General features: G+C 42.5%; 1 protein-coding gene across 3 annotated transcripts in view; it reads right to left on the bottom strand.

Annotated features, from left to right (window-relative positions):
* Positions 1-18301, bottom strand: part of itpr2 (inositol 1,4,5-trisphosphate receptor, type 2) — a 1448083-nt gene that overhangs the window by 870339 nt on the left and 559443 nt on the right. For 2 of the 3 annotated variants that reach the window (XM_051929945.1, XM_051929947.1), the window contains one exon: positions 15237-17496. In XM_051929945.1, the coding sequence (XP_051785905.1) occupies positions 17410-17496 (87 nt within the window). In that variant the 3' untranslated portion in view covers positions 15237-17409. Of the gene's footprint in view, positions 1-15236; positions 17497-18301 lie in introns of those variants that run through there. The other variant, XR_007935422.1, reaches the window with a different exon arrangement.

Below are 18301 nucleotides of genomic sequence, written 5' to 3'. Positions count from 1 at the left end.
TTTGTTATTTATCTAGGTTTTAGTTATTGCCATAATATCATAATTATGCTCTGCTACATACAACTCCAACTCATTTGTTTTATTTTTGATACTTCTAGCATTTAGGCAAGCAATTTTTAATGTGCTGCTAATTTTACCTTTTCGTTTAAACTTTGGCTTATAATACGTTACTATGCATTTTTGTTTTTACACTATTTTTGTTCCTCCGTGTATAGTTTTAAACCTGGCCTGTCCTAACTTCCTGTCCCCTCCATTCCCTAGTTTAAACAATCCTTGACTAGCCTACTCATACACCTCCCAAACACACTGGTACCCCATCAGTTCAGATGTAACCCGTTGCGGCAAAACAGGTCCCATCTGTTCCAAAAGGATTCCCAATGCCCCATAGGCCTATACCCTTCTATTCTTCACCAAGATTTGAGTCACATGTTAAGCCTTCTAATCTCCTCAGTCTTACCTGGACTAGCAAGTGGCACAAGCAGAACTTCAGAGAAGAATACCTTCTCAGTGCTGCTCCTCAGCCTGGCACCTAACTCTTTAAATTTGGATCACAGGACCGACAGACTTCCCTTATGTCTGTAATTTGTTCCAACACGGGCAATGACAACTGGGTCCACTCCTGCTCTGGCCAAGAGCCTATCAACCCTTTTAGGGAGGTCTCCCACCTGTGCACCCGGAAGGCAACACACCGTGCGAGGCTCTCAGTCTATCTAGCAAACTATCGAGCAAGTATCACTACCTCACTGTTTTGGTCACAGGCAGGAGACAACACTTCATTGGGTGCAAGAGCACCTTCCTGCACATGCACACACTCATACTGGGCCAACCTACCATACATGTGCTTGGGAACTGGAAGGAAAACAACAGTACCTGGAGACTGGCAAGGATGTGCAAGCTTTACACTGACAGTGGCAGTGACAGGTCTTTTGAGGCGTGCTTCCTGTAAACCATTCAAGATAACATTTTCAAAGAGAATGCATAGTATATTGTATCTAAATGACTTGCTCCAAAACCTATGAGGCTAAACTGAAATTGAAAAAGGTTGGTATACTTGCACTACATATAACATTCCATCCTCAGTGCCATGGTGTGCTGGAGCCTATCTCAGGAACATAAGGCAAGAAGCATAGGTTGCCAATCAACGGCAGAACCTACACTCACATTTACACTCACATTCGGCCAGTTTAGAATTGACAATCTGTATATAAAACACCTAACTTTAAATAGCCAGGATACTGAAAGGGCCAAGACATGTTACGATATAAAAGGCAGAGCAACACACAATCAAGAATCAGTCTTTGGGAATCAAAACAAGCTTAGTTTTCCAAGACAACAAAGACAGATTTGGTTTTAAAGCTTGAAGGCTTAGTCAGGAATAGTCAGGGAGCACAAAGTATGCATCAGACGGTTAGGTAAACGGACTAGACGACACAGAACTATACAAAGGCCGTCTGTTTTCACTTCTGCCTCCGAGGTGAAGCAATGTGAACAAACTCTTGAAATGTTACATAACTTGGAAGACAAGCAAGCAGTCTTCATAGCAGACACATGACAGCCGAGATTCAGAGCACTGTCAAGGCTGTCACTGAACAGAGGAACAGTTGCTAGGATATAAGATATAATTTTTTATCTTAACTACTACATTCAGACTGGAAAACAAATCCTATTTTTCAGATAAGAAAACCTGAATGTGAAATGGCTCATTCTTTTGATGTGGTAAACAAAGAAGAGATCAGATAATCTCATGCAATGAGGGCTTCTTGTGGGGCAGCTCCAATTGCATTATATGATTAAGGCAAAATGAGGGCTGAACTCACAAAGACTCACCCAGAGCTAAATTTATACAAAGTACCTGTGTGCATTTCCAAATGTGACAGATCATTTCTAGTCTTAGGCGATGTTTAAAAATTGAGATATTAGTCTCCATTTTCGCCTGTCATCCACACTACCCTGGCATTTTTACCACCCAAAAATGGAGGCTTTTAAAAACACTCCCCAGAGTCATGTCCTTTTGAAAACCTTGGCTCAGCATTGCAGTGTGAAGGAAAATGCAGATTCTAATCACACTCTGATTTCTTCTTGCTTATTAGGTACTGTAGCTCTTACCTTATTGGATCCTGCTCATTACAATGTCTCATTCCCGGATTGGTCAGTATTCATGGAAGAAAACCATATTCGAACATAGCGGACAGAGAGGAGGTGTTTGCTGTGTTGCATGCATGCATGCATCGAAACCGAGGTTTGTACAGTTTAAATGTTGCACAAAAATGCAAAAGGCAAACAATTTACAGGTCACTACAGTTTTGTGATAAATCCTGTGGCTGTTGGCGTAATCATTTCTTGAAGCATTTTTCCATTCATGTGTGCATGCCCAGTGTAAGTGAACATTTGTGCCTAGTGCATTCTCAGTCGTTTTAACGTGGACAAAGATACCTTCTAAAAAATGTGAACATGCTAATATTGTGGATGAAGACCGATTTTCATTAAAAATGCCATTTTTTAATGAAAACATCATATGAAGTCCTACAGTGCAAACTTGAAGTTTTTATATATCCATAAGAAATGGGATGAATTAAGCCAGGGCTTTTCTTACAAGGTTTAATAGTGTGGGAAACAGCCTGGACAGAGACAGACGGACACGCTCATGTCACCCAACACACACGTTTATTTACAATATTCAAGTGCACAACCCAGTGCCGCAGCACCCAATCACCCCACAAGTCCAGGCCTCTTTCCACAATGCCTTTCCTCTCTTCAGGCTGCCTCTTTCCTCTCCCAGACCTCACCCTCTTCCACCCGACTCCAGCCCTGAATGAAAGGAGGCGGCCCTTTTAATTGTCCCCTGGATGTGCTCCAGGTGTGCTCCAGCAATCTCCCACAGACACGCCCCAGTGTGGCAGAAGTGCCGGCTGTATCCCCGGAAGAACTCCAGTTGTCCCTGCTCCTCTTCCCCCCCAGCACTTCCTGGTGTGGCGGAAGTGCTGAGGTCCAGGGCTCTCCAGGCATTGGGGCACCCCCTGCCGGTGACCACGGGCTGCTACAGGGTTGAGCTTCAAAGCTCTGTACCCATGGTCCCCACAGCAACCAGGGTGGTCGCCCCCTCGTGGTCTGGAGGAGGCGTGAGCCCTCCTCTGGTCCTCTTGGGCGTCCTGGCTGGGTATCACCCCCAGCTGCGTGCCACAGTACCCCACCACAAGCTGAGACCCCAAGGGGCCAGCAGCCCGTCCCGCGAGGGCAGGTCTTCCTCAGCGGGAAGCCGACATACTTCGCTCCAGCGCCCAGTCCTGCAAAATATAAATCAGAAGGGGGGGAGACGTTGCCCTGAAGCCGCCACTCAGCGTCTCCTTGTGTCGTACATAGGCAACACTCTCCCCTTTGACCGGCACCCCGGTGCTTGCCACCTCGGCCCCCCTTTCGTGACCTCCGTGCTCCGTGTTGGGACATCGGATGGGACCGCATGCGCCCCAGTCACCTTAGCTGGCCATGGGGTTTCCCTCTGCCTCCGTAGAGGGCGGCCCTTCTCTGGACGTGAGCACCCAGCATCACGTCCCTTCCTATCGGAGGAACTGGCTCTCTTCCTTCGATTCCTCCTCTTTCTCTTGGACGCCATGACAGTCTGGGTCTGCGCATGGCAAACGGACAGATCCAATCCCGTCTGCGTCCCTATAGACCAACATGAGACCGTCGCGGGCTCGGGGCGTAGGGCGCTAGGACCCAGGGCACTCATCAGTCCCCGTCCTGCCAGCCCTCTTGGTCTTTCTCCCCTCGCCTTGCAGACAGCTCTCAGCGCCGTGTCCACTGTCGGAGATCTCCCTACTCGGTTCCGATCATTCAAATCACGGGCCTTTTCGGTGGCTCTCCTTTATGCTTTACGGGGTCGGCTCTACTTACCGTCCTCGTTGTACTGCTCCGGCCAAAGGATTCAGTGTTGCGCCGTTCTGCCAAAACATGCAGCGTCTGTAGTGACACGATCGTTGTCCTCTCCAGCTTCTGCAACTCTGCACGGAGAGCACTCAGCACCTGCAATAATGGTGACTCTGCAGGCCGAAGGCACTCCTCTGGCTTACGCAGAGCCACTGGCAAGGACAGAAAGTCAGCCGATGGTGGGCTTACCTGTCTGTCAGCAACACACGTCGGCTGCTTCCTGTGGGCCTTTCCCTCCGGCCCAATCGGGTCTCTCCCTGGCACGTGATGGACATTCCTTCGTCCCGCCTCCATCCACTCATCGGCGGGCCCGCAAGACACACCATCCAATCCCGTGCCTGTCACAGGGAGGGACTTCCGGCCAGTGGCTATTTTGGCTCCTTTCTCCCTGGTGCGGCGGCATGCTGGCTCTTTGAGTTGCAGTGTTTCCGTTTCAGCATCTCTCCCTGCTGCCACCGCATCAACAAAGTGCCATGGATCGACATGCCCCTGCCACCAACAAGGATCCGGGCAGCCCCTGCCCGCTAAACACAAAACACACGCGGCCCTGCAGGGTCGGTTGCCGGCAAGCAGGGAACTTACCTCCTGGGTCCCGTCTGTCTGAGGAGATGTCCTCGGTGTGGCCTCGCTAGGCGACATGCCGTCCCGGGCGCCTTCTGCGGTGGTGCACTCGCAGGAGCCCGCTGCACTCCAGCTACGCCCGATGTTTTCATCCCGCACCAGGGGAACACGGCCCTTCTGCGAACCGGTGGCACTCTTTGGGGTGTGCCGCTCCTGCGGCACGTGTGTGTGTTCCGCTGCTGCGCCGACCCGTCCACAGACTGATTTTTAATACAGGTCCCAGTCCAACTGGACAGACCGGAATCCTGCCGGCTACGCCACTGTGGGAAACAGCCCGGACACAGACAGGCGGACACGTTCATGTCACCCAACACACACATTTATTTACAATATTCAAGTGAAGCACAACCCAGTGCCGCAGCACCAATCACCCCACAAGTCCAGGCCTCTTTCCACAATGCCTTTCCTCTCTTCAGGCCGCCTCTTTCCTCTCCCAGACCTCGTCCTCTTCCATCCGACTCCAGCCCTGAATGAAGGGAGGCGGCCTCTTTAATTGTCCCCTGGATGTGCTCCAGGTGTGCTCTGGCAATCTTCCACCGACACGCCCCAGTGTGGCAGAAGTGCCGGCTGCATCCCCAGAAGCACTCCGGGTGTCCCTGTTCCTCTTCCCCCCAGCACTTCCTGGTGTGGCAGAAGTGCTGAGGTCCACGGCTCTCCAGGCATTGGGGCAGCCCCTGGCGGTGACCACGGGCCGCTACAGGGTTGAGCTTCAAAGCTCTGTACCCGTGGTCCCTACAGCAACCAGGGCGGTCGCCCCCTCGTGGTCTGGAGGAGGCGTGAGCCCTCCTCCGGTCCTCTTGGGCGTCCCGGCTGGGTAGTACCCACAGCCGCGTGCCACAATAGCCTGACACATTTTTGCTTGTAGGGATCAGGGACAGCTGCCTTAAACGAAAGTGAAAATTTTGTGGCTAAACCACAAAGTCATGAAGGCAATTTCTTTCCGTACCGTATTGTGCTTTGAGTGCAACATTACACAGATAATTTCTTGAAGTGCAAGATGGAGGTCCCTTTTGAAGTTTTGAATATCACAAGTGTAAGAGATCAAAGAGAGAGTGTGTGTGTGTGTCTTCCTATAGGTCCTAAATAGCAATTTCTATAACATTTGACAAAATGCCACCCCAGGTGACCTCCTAGTTTTGGTTAGGAGACTATGTTTACAACTTTAACTTCATAAATTACAATATGTTGCAGAAATTAATCAAATATTTAATATTGTAAACTGTAAAAGAAAATCTCAGTACCACTACATTATGACCCAAGTATTGGAATTATGACTTACAGGGGCGTAACTAGACAGAATGAGGCCCATGTGAAAGATTTTAATGGGGCCCATAGGATTAGGTACATCAATATACATATATGCATATCAAACATTTTGTACATTTGTTTTCAAACAGGAAAAATAAAATTATATAATGTAACTAACACACCATTTGATTTCTGAAGTCTTTAACTACAAGTGATGTCATTTGCACTAGGATTGCCTTACCCACTTCACATTGCTGCCAACATGTGCATCATTTACAAAATGGCCCATGTAATTTTTATAAATATATGAGTATTACAATGCTTTTTAAATTTTTATTATAAAATTATATATTGCAAATACTAATCATCAGAAAAAAATGATTTTCATCACATGTTGAAGTTATATGAAAACCCACCTTTAGTATGCAATACCAGTATGCGTGTTATGGGAACCACTGTTGTCAGATATTTTGTAAACTTGAAAATGAAGTGACATTGACTAAAAATACAGAATACTACAGTAGCATTGGCAACGATGTAACCTTAGAAAGAAGTATTGTTATAATTATGTAATTTGTATAAGATACAAAAAAAGAAATGATCCACAAGGATGTACTGCATACGAAAGGTGGATTTCACTATAGAAAAAATGTAATATACTGTATATTCCTCTTTCTGGATTTTAATTTGGCAAAATCTTGTATTACTTCTTTTTATTTTACTTTCGGTCATTTAATTTGATCACAAGTGTACATACATAACAAGTGATTAAAAAAACACCTCAAACATGGCCATGGAAAAGACAAATAGAAAATATTACATGTCTCTAATTAATTTGGACAACAATCAAATCTGTCTTAACCAACTATCACCTAATGACATTTCTAATGTATGATCCAAAAAATTTCAGATTTAGGACGGCTGCGGAATAAAATTTCATGTCTTATATAGTACTACATTTTTTATTACATTGACATTTATTTTGCTAATACATTTAACACCTGATTAATGCTTATAAATTTATGATTACATCTGTGATTTATAATTTTGAGGTTAGAATTTCCAATGACATAAAAATTATTTTTGATCAAAGCTAAGACATGAATTCTTTTTTTACAGCTACCCTAAATCTGAAATTGTTTGGATCACACGATAATTTCAAATAAACAAATGTGATTTTTTTATGGACATGCTTGAGGTATTTTTTTATGAATCAGTCCTTGCTTTTCAGGTAGCTATATTTATACATTTGCGGAATGCCATACTCATACATAACTTACGTGCATATTTCTATCTATCTATGGATTCAAACACGTTATAAAAGTTATACTTACTGCTTTCGACTAGAAGAGTAATTAATTCAAATCAACCTCTCATTGTAACAGACTATCACAGACTACCTGACCACTTTAGATTTGAAATGTCACTACCGTCAGGCCCACTCACGCCATTGTTGACTGAAATGACTGATTGTGAAAATTGCGTAAGGATGCGTTCGGAAACATTACTTGTAAATTCGTGCCATTAGTGTTCGGTTTAAAAAGAATTGTTTTATTTTAAAACAGGTAAAATGAATCCAAATCAATGCCAGGGTTACTTGAGTAATATTTGGACTTCTTTTTTTCCTTTGTATTTATTATACATTTATTTGAAGATTTTTTTTTTTTAATTTCCATGTGATGCCACCAGAATTCCCACAACTTCAAGGAACATAAAGTACAACCATGCTACTCATGTACCATAAATTGTTCCAGCACCCCCCCCCCATCTTTCTTACATAAACTGAACGGCTTTGGTGTTACCTGTTGCAGTTAAATTCTGTGAAGCGATTCTCTGTACAGTGCTGCACTTCTGCCTGAAACAGTCATACTCAAGAAAAAGGCAAATTATGAAGTATGCTTGAAAAATCCAATAGAGTGACGAGTGAGGTGGAGAAAAAGGGTTAGCTGCACACTTGGAGACTCTGCTCATCATTCATTCTATAAATTCTGTATTAGTTGTTTGGGTGGTGATGAAACCCAGCAACACTTACCAAAAATTCGATTCGATTAGATATACTTTATTACTCCCCAAGAGGAAATTCAAAAGATTATGACAGAAAAACAAAAAAACATAAAATATACAGATATTGACTTAAAGCAAAATATAAGAAAATAGAATGAAAACAAATAATGCAATAAATATCCTGCTGAAGAATACCTGTACTAAATCGAAGTCTGTATTATCTTCCTATAGTTTCTGGCCAGAGTGAAGAGAAGGCACACCAGGAGGAAGCACTGAATCACCTAATGACTGTGGGCAGAAAAGACCCCTACAGCCACTTCTCAGCACACTGTGGAAGAATGAGCCTGTGGCTAAAAGTACTCCTAGACAGCGTCTCCTGGAGGGGATGGCCACAACAGTTCAGGATGGTATCCAATTTTGCCACCATCTTCTAGAGTGTCTAGATTCAGTCCTATGAGACAGCTTGCTTTTACTGATACGTTTGTTCAGCTGTTTTGCATTAGCTGTTTCTTTCACAGGAGACCACAGAATAAAATGTCACGCTGGCTATGACAGACTGGTAAAAACATTTCTAGCAGCTTGCTGCACTCCTCAAAAGACCTGTGCCTCCTCAGAAAGTACTTTCTACTCTGGCCCATCTTGTATGGACCCCCAGGTACGTGCAACTCTGCACCACCTGTACTTCCTCCTCCTGGAAGATGACTGGTCTTAGGGGCTCCTTAACATGCCAGAAGTTCACCATCAAACTCCTTGGTCTTCTTGTTTTTTCTGCAGGTGGTTCTCCATGCACAACAAGACAAAGTTCTCCACAAGCTTCCAATTCATCTCCATTATCAATGAAACCTTTGATGGAGGAGTCATCTGAGAATTTCAGTAGAAGGAATACACTTGTATTACATTGGGAGATCTTTGTGTAGATGATAATCAGAAAGGGAGACAGGAGAGATTCCTGAGGTGCTCCAGTATTACACAGCAATATCTCTGACACGCAGTCCTTAAGCCTCACAAACTACTGTCTGTTGGTCAGGAAGTCCATTGTGGAGGCATCAAGATGCACAGCACCTTAGCTTATTCCCTAGTCTGTAAGACAGGAAGGTGCTAAAGGCCCTGGAAAAATCCAACAATATGATTCTGACTGTGGGGCTGACTTTGTTTCAGGAAGGAGTAGGCTCTGTGGAGCCTACAGTTCACAGGATCCTCTCCATCTGTGTGTGTCTGACAGGCAAACTGCAGAGGATGCAGATGTTTTGAAACCAGGGGTCAGCGCAGCCTGTCAGCAACTGTGGATAAAGCAAGCATAGATAATGGATGGCAACAGAATTACTTTAACAGAGGTAATTAAATTGGCCTTGACCCTGACCCACTCACAAAACATTAGATTAAGCAAGCAGGGCACCATGGCACAGGGATTAGGACTGCAGCTTTATGGCTCAGGAGTGCTCTGGACCATCTGGCCCTCAGATCAGCACCAGTCTGACTGTGAGAGATGGCCTCCTCGGAGTGTGGTGTCACATCTAGTAATGACTGATTGGGACTCCGTGTTGGAACTGACAGCTGCAGACCCTTCAGAGAAAGCTTGGCACAGAAAGACCTCATGTAGGATGCAACGTGGCTTTAATTCAAGGAGACCATGTCCAACTCCTATTTCTTTTTTATCTGGATTCTCATTTCACTGCAGTGTTTAATGTCTTTTGTTATTTTGAATATCTTCTGATTAAGGGTTGTTTCGGAACTTGTATTTATCTGAAGGGTGAGTTTGCTTCAGAGGAAAGTCCCCTGAGTAGATCTGTCTCTTGAGTCATGGCTGTGTGTGAACTTTTGACAGCGCTGTGTATTTAGGAAAGAAATGCACTGTGCTCATTTCTGGCTCTAGTATTGTATCTGTAGCAGGATGACTAGTGGCTTTATGGTCAAAAAGTGACTCAGAAGTGGAGACCAGGTGGCCTGGGAAGGGGAATCCCAAGTAAGTGGCCTACACTACACATTGTAAACTTAGCAACCTGAAAAAAAAAATTCCTACAGTGCATCCGGAAAGTATTCACAGTGCATCACTTTTTCCACATTTTGTTATGTTACAGCCTTATTCCAAAATGGATTAAATTCATTTTTTTCCTCAGAATTCTACACACAACACCCCATAATAACAAAGTGAAAAAAGTTTACTTGAGGTTTTTGCAAATTTATTAAAAATAAAAAAATTGAGAAAGCACATGTACATAAGTATTCACAGCCTTTGCCATGAAGCTCAAAATTGAGCTCAAGTGCATCCGGTTTCCCCTGATCATCCTTGAGATGTTTCTGCAGCTTAATTGGAGTCCACCTGTGGTAAATTCAGTTGGTTGGACATGATTTGGAAAGGCACACACCTGTCTATATAAGGTCCCCACAGTTGACAGTTCATGTCAGAGCACAAACCAAGCATGAAGTCAAAGGAATTGTCTGTAGACCTCCGAGACAGGATTGTCTCGAGGCACAAATCTGGGGAAGGTTATAGAAAAATTTCTGCTGCTTGGAAGGTTCCAATGAGCACAGTGGCCTCCATCATCCGTAAGTGGAAGAAGTTCGAAACCACCAGGACTCTTCCTAGAGCTGGCCGGCCATCTAAACTGAGCGATCGGGGGAGAAGGGCCTTAGTCAGGGAGGTGACCAAGAACCCGATGGTCACTCTGTCAGAGCTCCAGAGGTCCTCTGTGGAGAGAGGAGAACCTTCCAGAAGGACAACCATCTCTGCAGCAATCCACCAATCATGCCTGTATGGTAGGGTGGCCACTCCCATGTGAGGTTAGATGTCCGTGAACTTGTTTTAAATTGTAAGTTGGGTGTGACGTGCAAAAGTCGCCTTTTCACGGGTTTTGCTTCCAAAGGTTGTGAAGTCTAGTCTTGCGTGATGTCAAAGTGTTTTTCTGAGAAGATCATGTCTGGACCCAAGATTTTTTTTTTTTTTTTTAATTATAATAGAGAAATACATATATACACACACAAACACACTACATACACACGCGGATAGCGCTTTGAGTACTGAGAAAAGCGCTATATAAATGTAATGAATTATTTAATTATTATTATTATTATACATACATACACACACATATTATAGGTGGCTGGCGTTGGGGGGTGGGGAGGACCCGGCTGGGACGCCCCGGAGGACCGGAAGAGGGCTTACGCCTTCCCCAGACCATGTGGGGGCGACCGCCCTAATTGTTGTGGGGGGCCACTGGTACAGAGCTTTGAAGCTCAACCCTGTAGGGGCCCGTGGTCACCGCCAGGGGGCACCCCAGTAACTTTGGAGCCCTGGATCTCAGCACTTCCGCCACACCCGGAAGTGCTGGGGGGGAAGAGGAGCAGGGACACCTGGAGTACTTCTGGGTGCGCAGCCGGCACTTCCGCCACACTGGGGAGTGCCGGTGGAAGGTTGTCGGGAAGCACCTGGAGCACATCCGGGTGAGGATAAAAGGGGCCGCCTCCCTTCATTTAGGGCTTGAGTCGGGAATGGAGAAGGACGGAGCTCAGGAGGAGAGGCAAGGAGGCGGCCTGAAGAGTAAGGCATTCGAGTTAGCCTGGACTTTGGGGACTTTTGGGGGTTTGAGGTGCGCTTAACTGTAAATATGAATGTAAATAAACGTGTTGTGGGTGAACCATTGGTGTCCACCTGTATGTGTCCGGGCCGGCTTCCACAATATACATACATCTGCATGGCACTGAATCCAAACTGGAACACAGGAAACCTCCACAGAAGACAACTCTTTCTTCAAGAGCTGGGAAAGGAATTGGTAAGACATCAAATCCACACATCCCAAGGACCCCTGACTCTGCATCCTTCGTGAGGAAGATTCAGGAGGAGGATGCTGGAGCCACAGGATAACCAATTCCAGAACCAGAAGTAAATGTGACTGATGTACCCGGAGTGTGTGTATAGACACACACAAACACACACACAATCAGCGTACATCAGTCACATTTAAAAAGAGAAAGAGTTGTCTTCTGTGGAGGTTTCCTGTGTTCCAATTTGGATTCAATGCCATCCAAATAACAAATGCATCATAAGCTTAGGTGATAAATATTACAAGTGGCCAACACAGGATTTTTCTTTTGTAGCTGTAGCCACACACCATCTCATCCAAGTTACTACTACTCCATTTCTACTACTTTCTCCTTTTTGTAGCATTGTAATCCATGACAGTTTCCAGTTTATGGTTGGTTACTTTATTTTTCCCCAAGGGGAAATTGAAAACTTGACAGAAGTTCAAAAATATAAGTATTATAATAAAACAACACCACCACTCCCTCACCCAAAAAAAAAAACAAAACTATAACAAAGGACTGCTACTGTCAATAATAGGGTGGTAGGTGGGAGTTCGATGTGGTCAGACCTGCTGAGATTGTACCATATACTTATATTAAGAGGCATTGATATTTGAATAGAGCAGGGCCAGCCTGTACTTTCCCACGGATGGAACATGCTGTTAGAAGTTTCCTTGTTTGAAGTCACCAGCATTCAGAATGATTCATCACCAGGGATGTGTTGGTTGTGAATTGAAACTTACTTGAACTGACAGGCCTATTCTTTGTACTCATCAGCTTGTTTTGCTCTTTTTGTTCCCACAGTTTCAGCTTTCTCTATAGGAGTTCATTGTCCCAAATTGTGTGAAGTATAAAAAAAAAAAAAAAAGTCTTAAGTGACATTGTTGTGATCATGGAGTTCCCATATCATGTTCAGGACAAACCACATCCCTTGGTTTTTCTCAGGGGATCCTCAGTATATACCAGCATGTTCCACGTATATGATGGAGCATCACATCCAGCTTCAAAGATCTTGATTCCAAGTTTTGCTGGTTTAGATTGCATTTGTGACCTAAAAGAGGCAGCGGGCCTTGAGTAGCTTGTGCTACTTATCAACAGTAATGTAAAGCTCAAAGTTGTAGCACACGGTAAGACATTCCACCCACTTATTCCACATTGACCTGATTGGAGCTAGCTTGTCTCTCTGTCATTGAGCTGGTCTGGTGTTTCAGTTATGAAACTGTATACTCCTGGAAATACTCAAATTTTTACAGGGACATTTTTTACACATAAAAGTTCTTGGCTACTTTCTGCATTCCACAGTGATTCAGTGGATTCCCCATTGGATCTGAAAACACCAGCAAGTATAAGAAACCCAAAGAATGCAAGTAAATTGGTTTTGTCAATTTCCTTTCATCTCTCTTCAAAAGCACTCCTCCTCGCCAAAACAATGTTGTGCAAAACGGCTTTCTGGATGGTATCAGGAATAAAATGTTCAAAAGATCACCTAATGTCTTGAACGTGAGTAACTGGGCCCTGGTTGCATCTTTATCACACTGTCAACATGACAGGGTGGCTCCTTCCTTGGTCAAAAATATCATTCTGTTTCTTCCTTTTTTGACATCCTCTTCTTCAAACTCACTGTCGGACGACTCCGAAATGACAGAAACCCAATCCTCATTTTATGAAAACTTTTCTTCTTCCAAAATGGGCTCCTGCTTCCATGTTGGCTTCACTCTCTTCCAAGGTGATTTCAAAGGCCTTCTGAGCAGAGATATTTTTGAGATACTGGTAAATTTTTGGAAAGGAGCCACATACACAGCACTGTGTATTTTTTGTGTCTCTACAATACCATTTTGAAAAGAAATTAGAATGAGTGGTCTGTTGGGATCAGGTATTGTGTGTGAAAGGGAATGACATTGTTGGAGTTTGGATGTGTATGGAGGAGATGATGGAGGTGTTTATGGTTCATGGTGATATAAGTGATCGGTCTGATTAGTTGGATTAGATTTGAAGTATCTGGAAACAATGCCTCTACTAACTGTTGTTTTACAGTTTCTACACCAATGTTACTCCTGGGCCTAGCAGAACCAAAAACCACCAATGTAATGTAAATGTAAATGTATTGGTTCACAGTATGTACTTGATAAAAATCCATCCCTTAACATGTTCTTCAATGACAGTGAGCCAAGAACATCACATTTCAGGTTGAGGAAAGAATTTGTTGTCTTCATTTTTTTTTTCTTTTGTTTAGTAAATGAAAAAAAAACAAACAATGGTTAAAGATATTGATTACTGTACAGCTGCACATACTTTGATGGTCTTATTTTTCCACTACCAATCGTGTTCTATACTTGGGTGACAGCCAGTGTGTTAGTTATTGGTGAGACCAGAGATTAAATCTGGGCTAGGTCAGTATGCATGTGGGGTAATTGGACTTCCTTACTTGTCCCATAAACATAAAGATTAGTACTAGTGAGTCTGGGTGTGAGTCTGAGCTTGCCAGTACAAGATTGCACTCTCACTAATTGGAGGTTCCAGTTTTGTTCTACCTCCTTGAGACTCTTTAAAAAGAATATGGCTCAGGGTCCCAGATTAACTGGTTTCAGAATTTTCCTAGGACAATTCCAAAACCTTTTTTGTTGTCCCAATATTTACTTGTTAATAAAACCAAACTTAAGCTCCCCTGCCAATAAGCAGGTTCATCATTGTGGACTGAAGGGCTGTAATTTTTCTCTGGATTTTTCTCAAATTGGATGCCTTGATTTTATACTCATGACTGGAAGATCAAACATGCTGGGGATAAATGGACAAATATGGATGAAAGCATTATCTGCCAGTACAAGAAGTCAAAACAACTGAAGATACACTATGCAAGAATGAGCTGGGTTTTGACAAGGCAAGCATAGGATGAGATATAGCCAACCCAGACCCAGCATTGAGTATGCCAGCACAAGTGTAGATGGGCACAATGAGTTTGCTACACACACACACACACACACACAAACATGGTCTTCAATCAAACTCTATCGCCACAAACACAGTACTAACAGAAATTTGGTTCTACTTCAAGCACTGGATACTGTGATAGCTTGATGCTTCCCCTTTTATTTAAGCCCCACAGAACATAATTCAGCTTGACCGCTTGGAAAGGTTGAGAACTTTTATTGTCAGTGGTCTCAGGTTTTTGACTTCAGCTGCTTTGGCTATGGAAAGCAAGTGGCCATAAGCCATTGATTCAACTTCAGAATTTCTGGGGAATCTCATCTTTCTAATCATTGAGAATTATTGGCCATAACTGGTCTTGCCTCCGTTTTCTATGGTACTGCTCTAGAACGGTGACTTTTTCACTCACCCATCAGCCTAAGTGTCATGTGTCAAGCTTCTTAAGAGTGTGGAATTCAAATCTTATGGAATTAACTTTACATTTATCCTTGATCTCTTTGATCATATCAAAAGGTGTCATAAAGAGGATTTTGCATCATCATAGAAAATGTATTTAATTCCTGAGAATGACATAATTCCTTTTTTCTGAGGCCTGCATTATGGATACTCCCAGGATGAATGCTGACAAAAATGTGATGGAATGAAAGGATTTACTATGCATCATCTAGCAGTTTCAGCTGAAATCTTAGCATTCACAAGCACAACTCGCAAGCCTTTTAACACTTTATTTCCAGTTAGACGACCCAGGGCATCGCTTTATAGATTGGCAAATTACACAATAAAACAGAAAACAAAAGAAAAAATGTTTCTAGTCCACATAGAAGAAAAATAAAGTGATAACAATTCAACCATACTGGGACACCAGCTTATACAGAAAAAAAAAACGGAGAAAAAAAAAACACTGGATAAAATTACAATAAAAAGGCATGAGAACTTTAGTGTGTCCAAAGTCAACATACAGCTTAAATTACGTGCATCTTTAAAACAGTGTCCACAGCAACTGACTAAGAAAGCCCAACAGCACACTCATACTGATCATATTAAGAACCTCCCCCTTCCGCACACCAATGATGTACATACGTTATATAGGTCTGTCATTTACACGTCTAATAAAGCGGCCTCCTTTTAAGGACTCCCGCAACTCAGGGAAAATGTTCAGTTCAGCCACCAGAAGTCTGCACTGCTAAAAACAAAACAATGGAACCAGCCAGACAATTAAAAAAGAATAAGTGACTGTAAAATGAAATACTCTAGAATTGTCTTTGCAAAATAATACATACTTATTTATCTGGATTTTAACTAGTTTACTAGTGTGTATAGGCCTAAGAATAGCTAATTCTTAATAAAAGAACACAAACATTTGTTGAAAGCAATAGGCCTTATTTTTGCACATATTATTGTTACTGTGAGGATTTCTAATTACCCAGTTTTCAAATGCAATAAGGCTTAAAATTGATCACATCTTGTAAAATACATAATTTACAGTACATATGAATAATTGGCAATATTAAAAACATACAGAATGAACGTCTCCCTTTTTGCAGGTTACATTTTCGGTTCAGATGAGGCACTCATCTGTAACTATAAGTTTGAGTGCCAGTCCAGTCAGTGATTGTGAGAGGACAGACACACTTTTGATCGCAGCTGCTCCCCAGAGACTCACCATAAGGCACATCACAATCACATTTATTCCAGTTTCCCTTGAAACAACATATGTTGTTAGTTTAACCCTTGTAATTCTGCTTTGCCCAATGAACTTCATTTTATAAAATCCAGAAAGTGCCTTTTAAATTTCTCTGACCACTCTAGTCTTTGAGGATCACAGTTATCGTACACTTTCTGTCTGCAATGAAGTACAATGTTTACTGTTTTGCCAGTCATTCCAAAAAGGGTAAATAAACTTGCAGTAAGCCTCCTAGAACTCCTAAAATTTTGATTTAAGTGTGCAGTTTCTATATTAGGTTTTCCAATAATCAGAATTACTGAATGTGAACGTAAAACTGGACTGAAAAAAATTCAGCAACAAATGTGTATCGGTGTTATAGAATGGTGCTCCTTTTTGAAATTACGATGCAGTAGCACAATTTCAGGTCTCATGGTGCTGCCCAATGGCAGTCCTGGAAATGCTTTCATGTATTGTCTCAAGAGGTGGCCAGAGACTTTATAAACACCCAAAGCTAAGTAATCCACCAGAGGGACCTTTAGCTGGGTTACCAGTTACATACTCTGTGTTGCTATTGCGCTGAGAACTTAAGACTGTGACTCCTGAAAATGCTGATGTCAATTTAATGGCCCTTCATCTCCACAATGCAGATAGATAATTCACACACAGGAGGAAGGATTGGGATTTTCAGATATAAAACATTTTTTCACTTTTTCTTTAACTGCAAGCTAAGAAGGATTTCGAACTGCACTTTGACTCTTGTCCAAAAAGCCACATGAACATTAACTTAATACATTCAGTATCCCAAGGCAAATGTTGCCTTACTTTGACATTATCAATCTTGTTGAATATTTTCTACTGCAGTTACATTTTTAGAGTATAGCAAACAAAAAATACTGAACAGTTGTAAACTTCCCAAACTGCAAGTCAACAGAAGTAATCAAAAGGTCTACTGACAATGAATAAAAAATGCAGTTAAAAAGAAGGAATAAAGTGTCTTAGAGGACCTTAGAAGAAGCTTTTTTGTTAATGTTACCTCAATGAGGTGCTAAATAAACTTTCAGAAAAATTATAATCCAGAAAATCTGTTTTATAGGAGCAATGACATTTTCCAGTTCTTAAGAGATGTTTAAAAAAAAAAAAAAAAAAAAAAAAAAAAAAAAGGTCCAAGTCACTTTGTGTAAATACGCTGATGACCAGTGCCAGGCTTGTAGTCCCTGGAGTTATTTTGCTGGGATGTAGTGATTCACGTGAGGAGTGTTTGACCCAAGAAAACCCAGCCTTTGCTTGTTCTTCCTTTGTTCTGTCATCTGGAAGGAAAGAAAAAACATCATCTAGACTTCTGAAGAAAGTTCATTACAGTCACTTGTTATGAGTCGCACTGTATTCTGTATGTTCTGGCACCAAGTGGGAAATGATTAGAGGTACAGCTGGCATAGTGAACTCTAAGCTGAATCACATGATGAAAGCTGATGCTGATAAGCTGATTGATTTCAGTTGGGTATTTCTAAAATATGTAGTAGGTCTTAAAGTACCCAAACAAATAATTCTACATTTTATTAATCCATTTATCTATTATTAGTAACCAACTGGTCCGTTCAGAAATCTCAGGGCCATTGCTTATTCTGGCAACATTGGACACAAAGGAGGAACCAGGCATTTGCAGATGATCACTTCTGGTACAGAACTTATGATGGTGCCATACCATTTTAAAATTGGTGTTTTTAGTACTTTTTCAGTATTGGTATACCACACAACCTTACTTCCAGATTGACTTTGCCAGCAACTACCAACAAAACTCCCTCCAGATGGTGGTGCCCATAAAAAAACCAAAAGGCATCATTGGAAATTGTTATTTATTTTCAATATCATTAAAGATGTACCAAGCACCAAAACAGATATGAACACAAGATTGTTTAACATCCAAAACTCAAACATTTTTTTGAAGTCAAGGCGAATTTATAATAAAAATCAAAAAGAAAAACTCAATCATAAAAGTAAACCAGTAGGCTATTTATAACTTTAAATTTGTCCAGTTTGAGTGAGTGTGGTTATTTGTGCCCCAGTGCTGTGCAATGTTTGTTGAAATGTGGCCACGACTAAGTGGAACTGAGG

This window comes from Erpetoichthys calabaricus, chromosome 1, assembly GCF_900747795.2.
Source record: "Erpetoichthys calabaricus chromosome 1, fErpCal1.3, whole genome shotgun sequence".
NCBI classification, from domain to species: Eukaryota; Metazoa; Chordata; class Cladistia; order Polypteriformes; family Polypteridae; genus Erpetoichthys; species Erpetoichthys calabaricus.
Note: the sequence above shows the minus strand (reverse complement) of the source record. Positions and strands in the feature narration are given on the sequence as shown.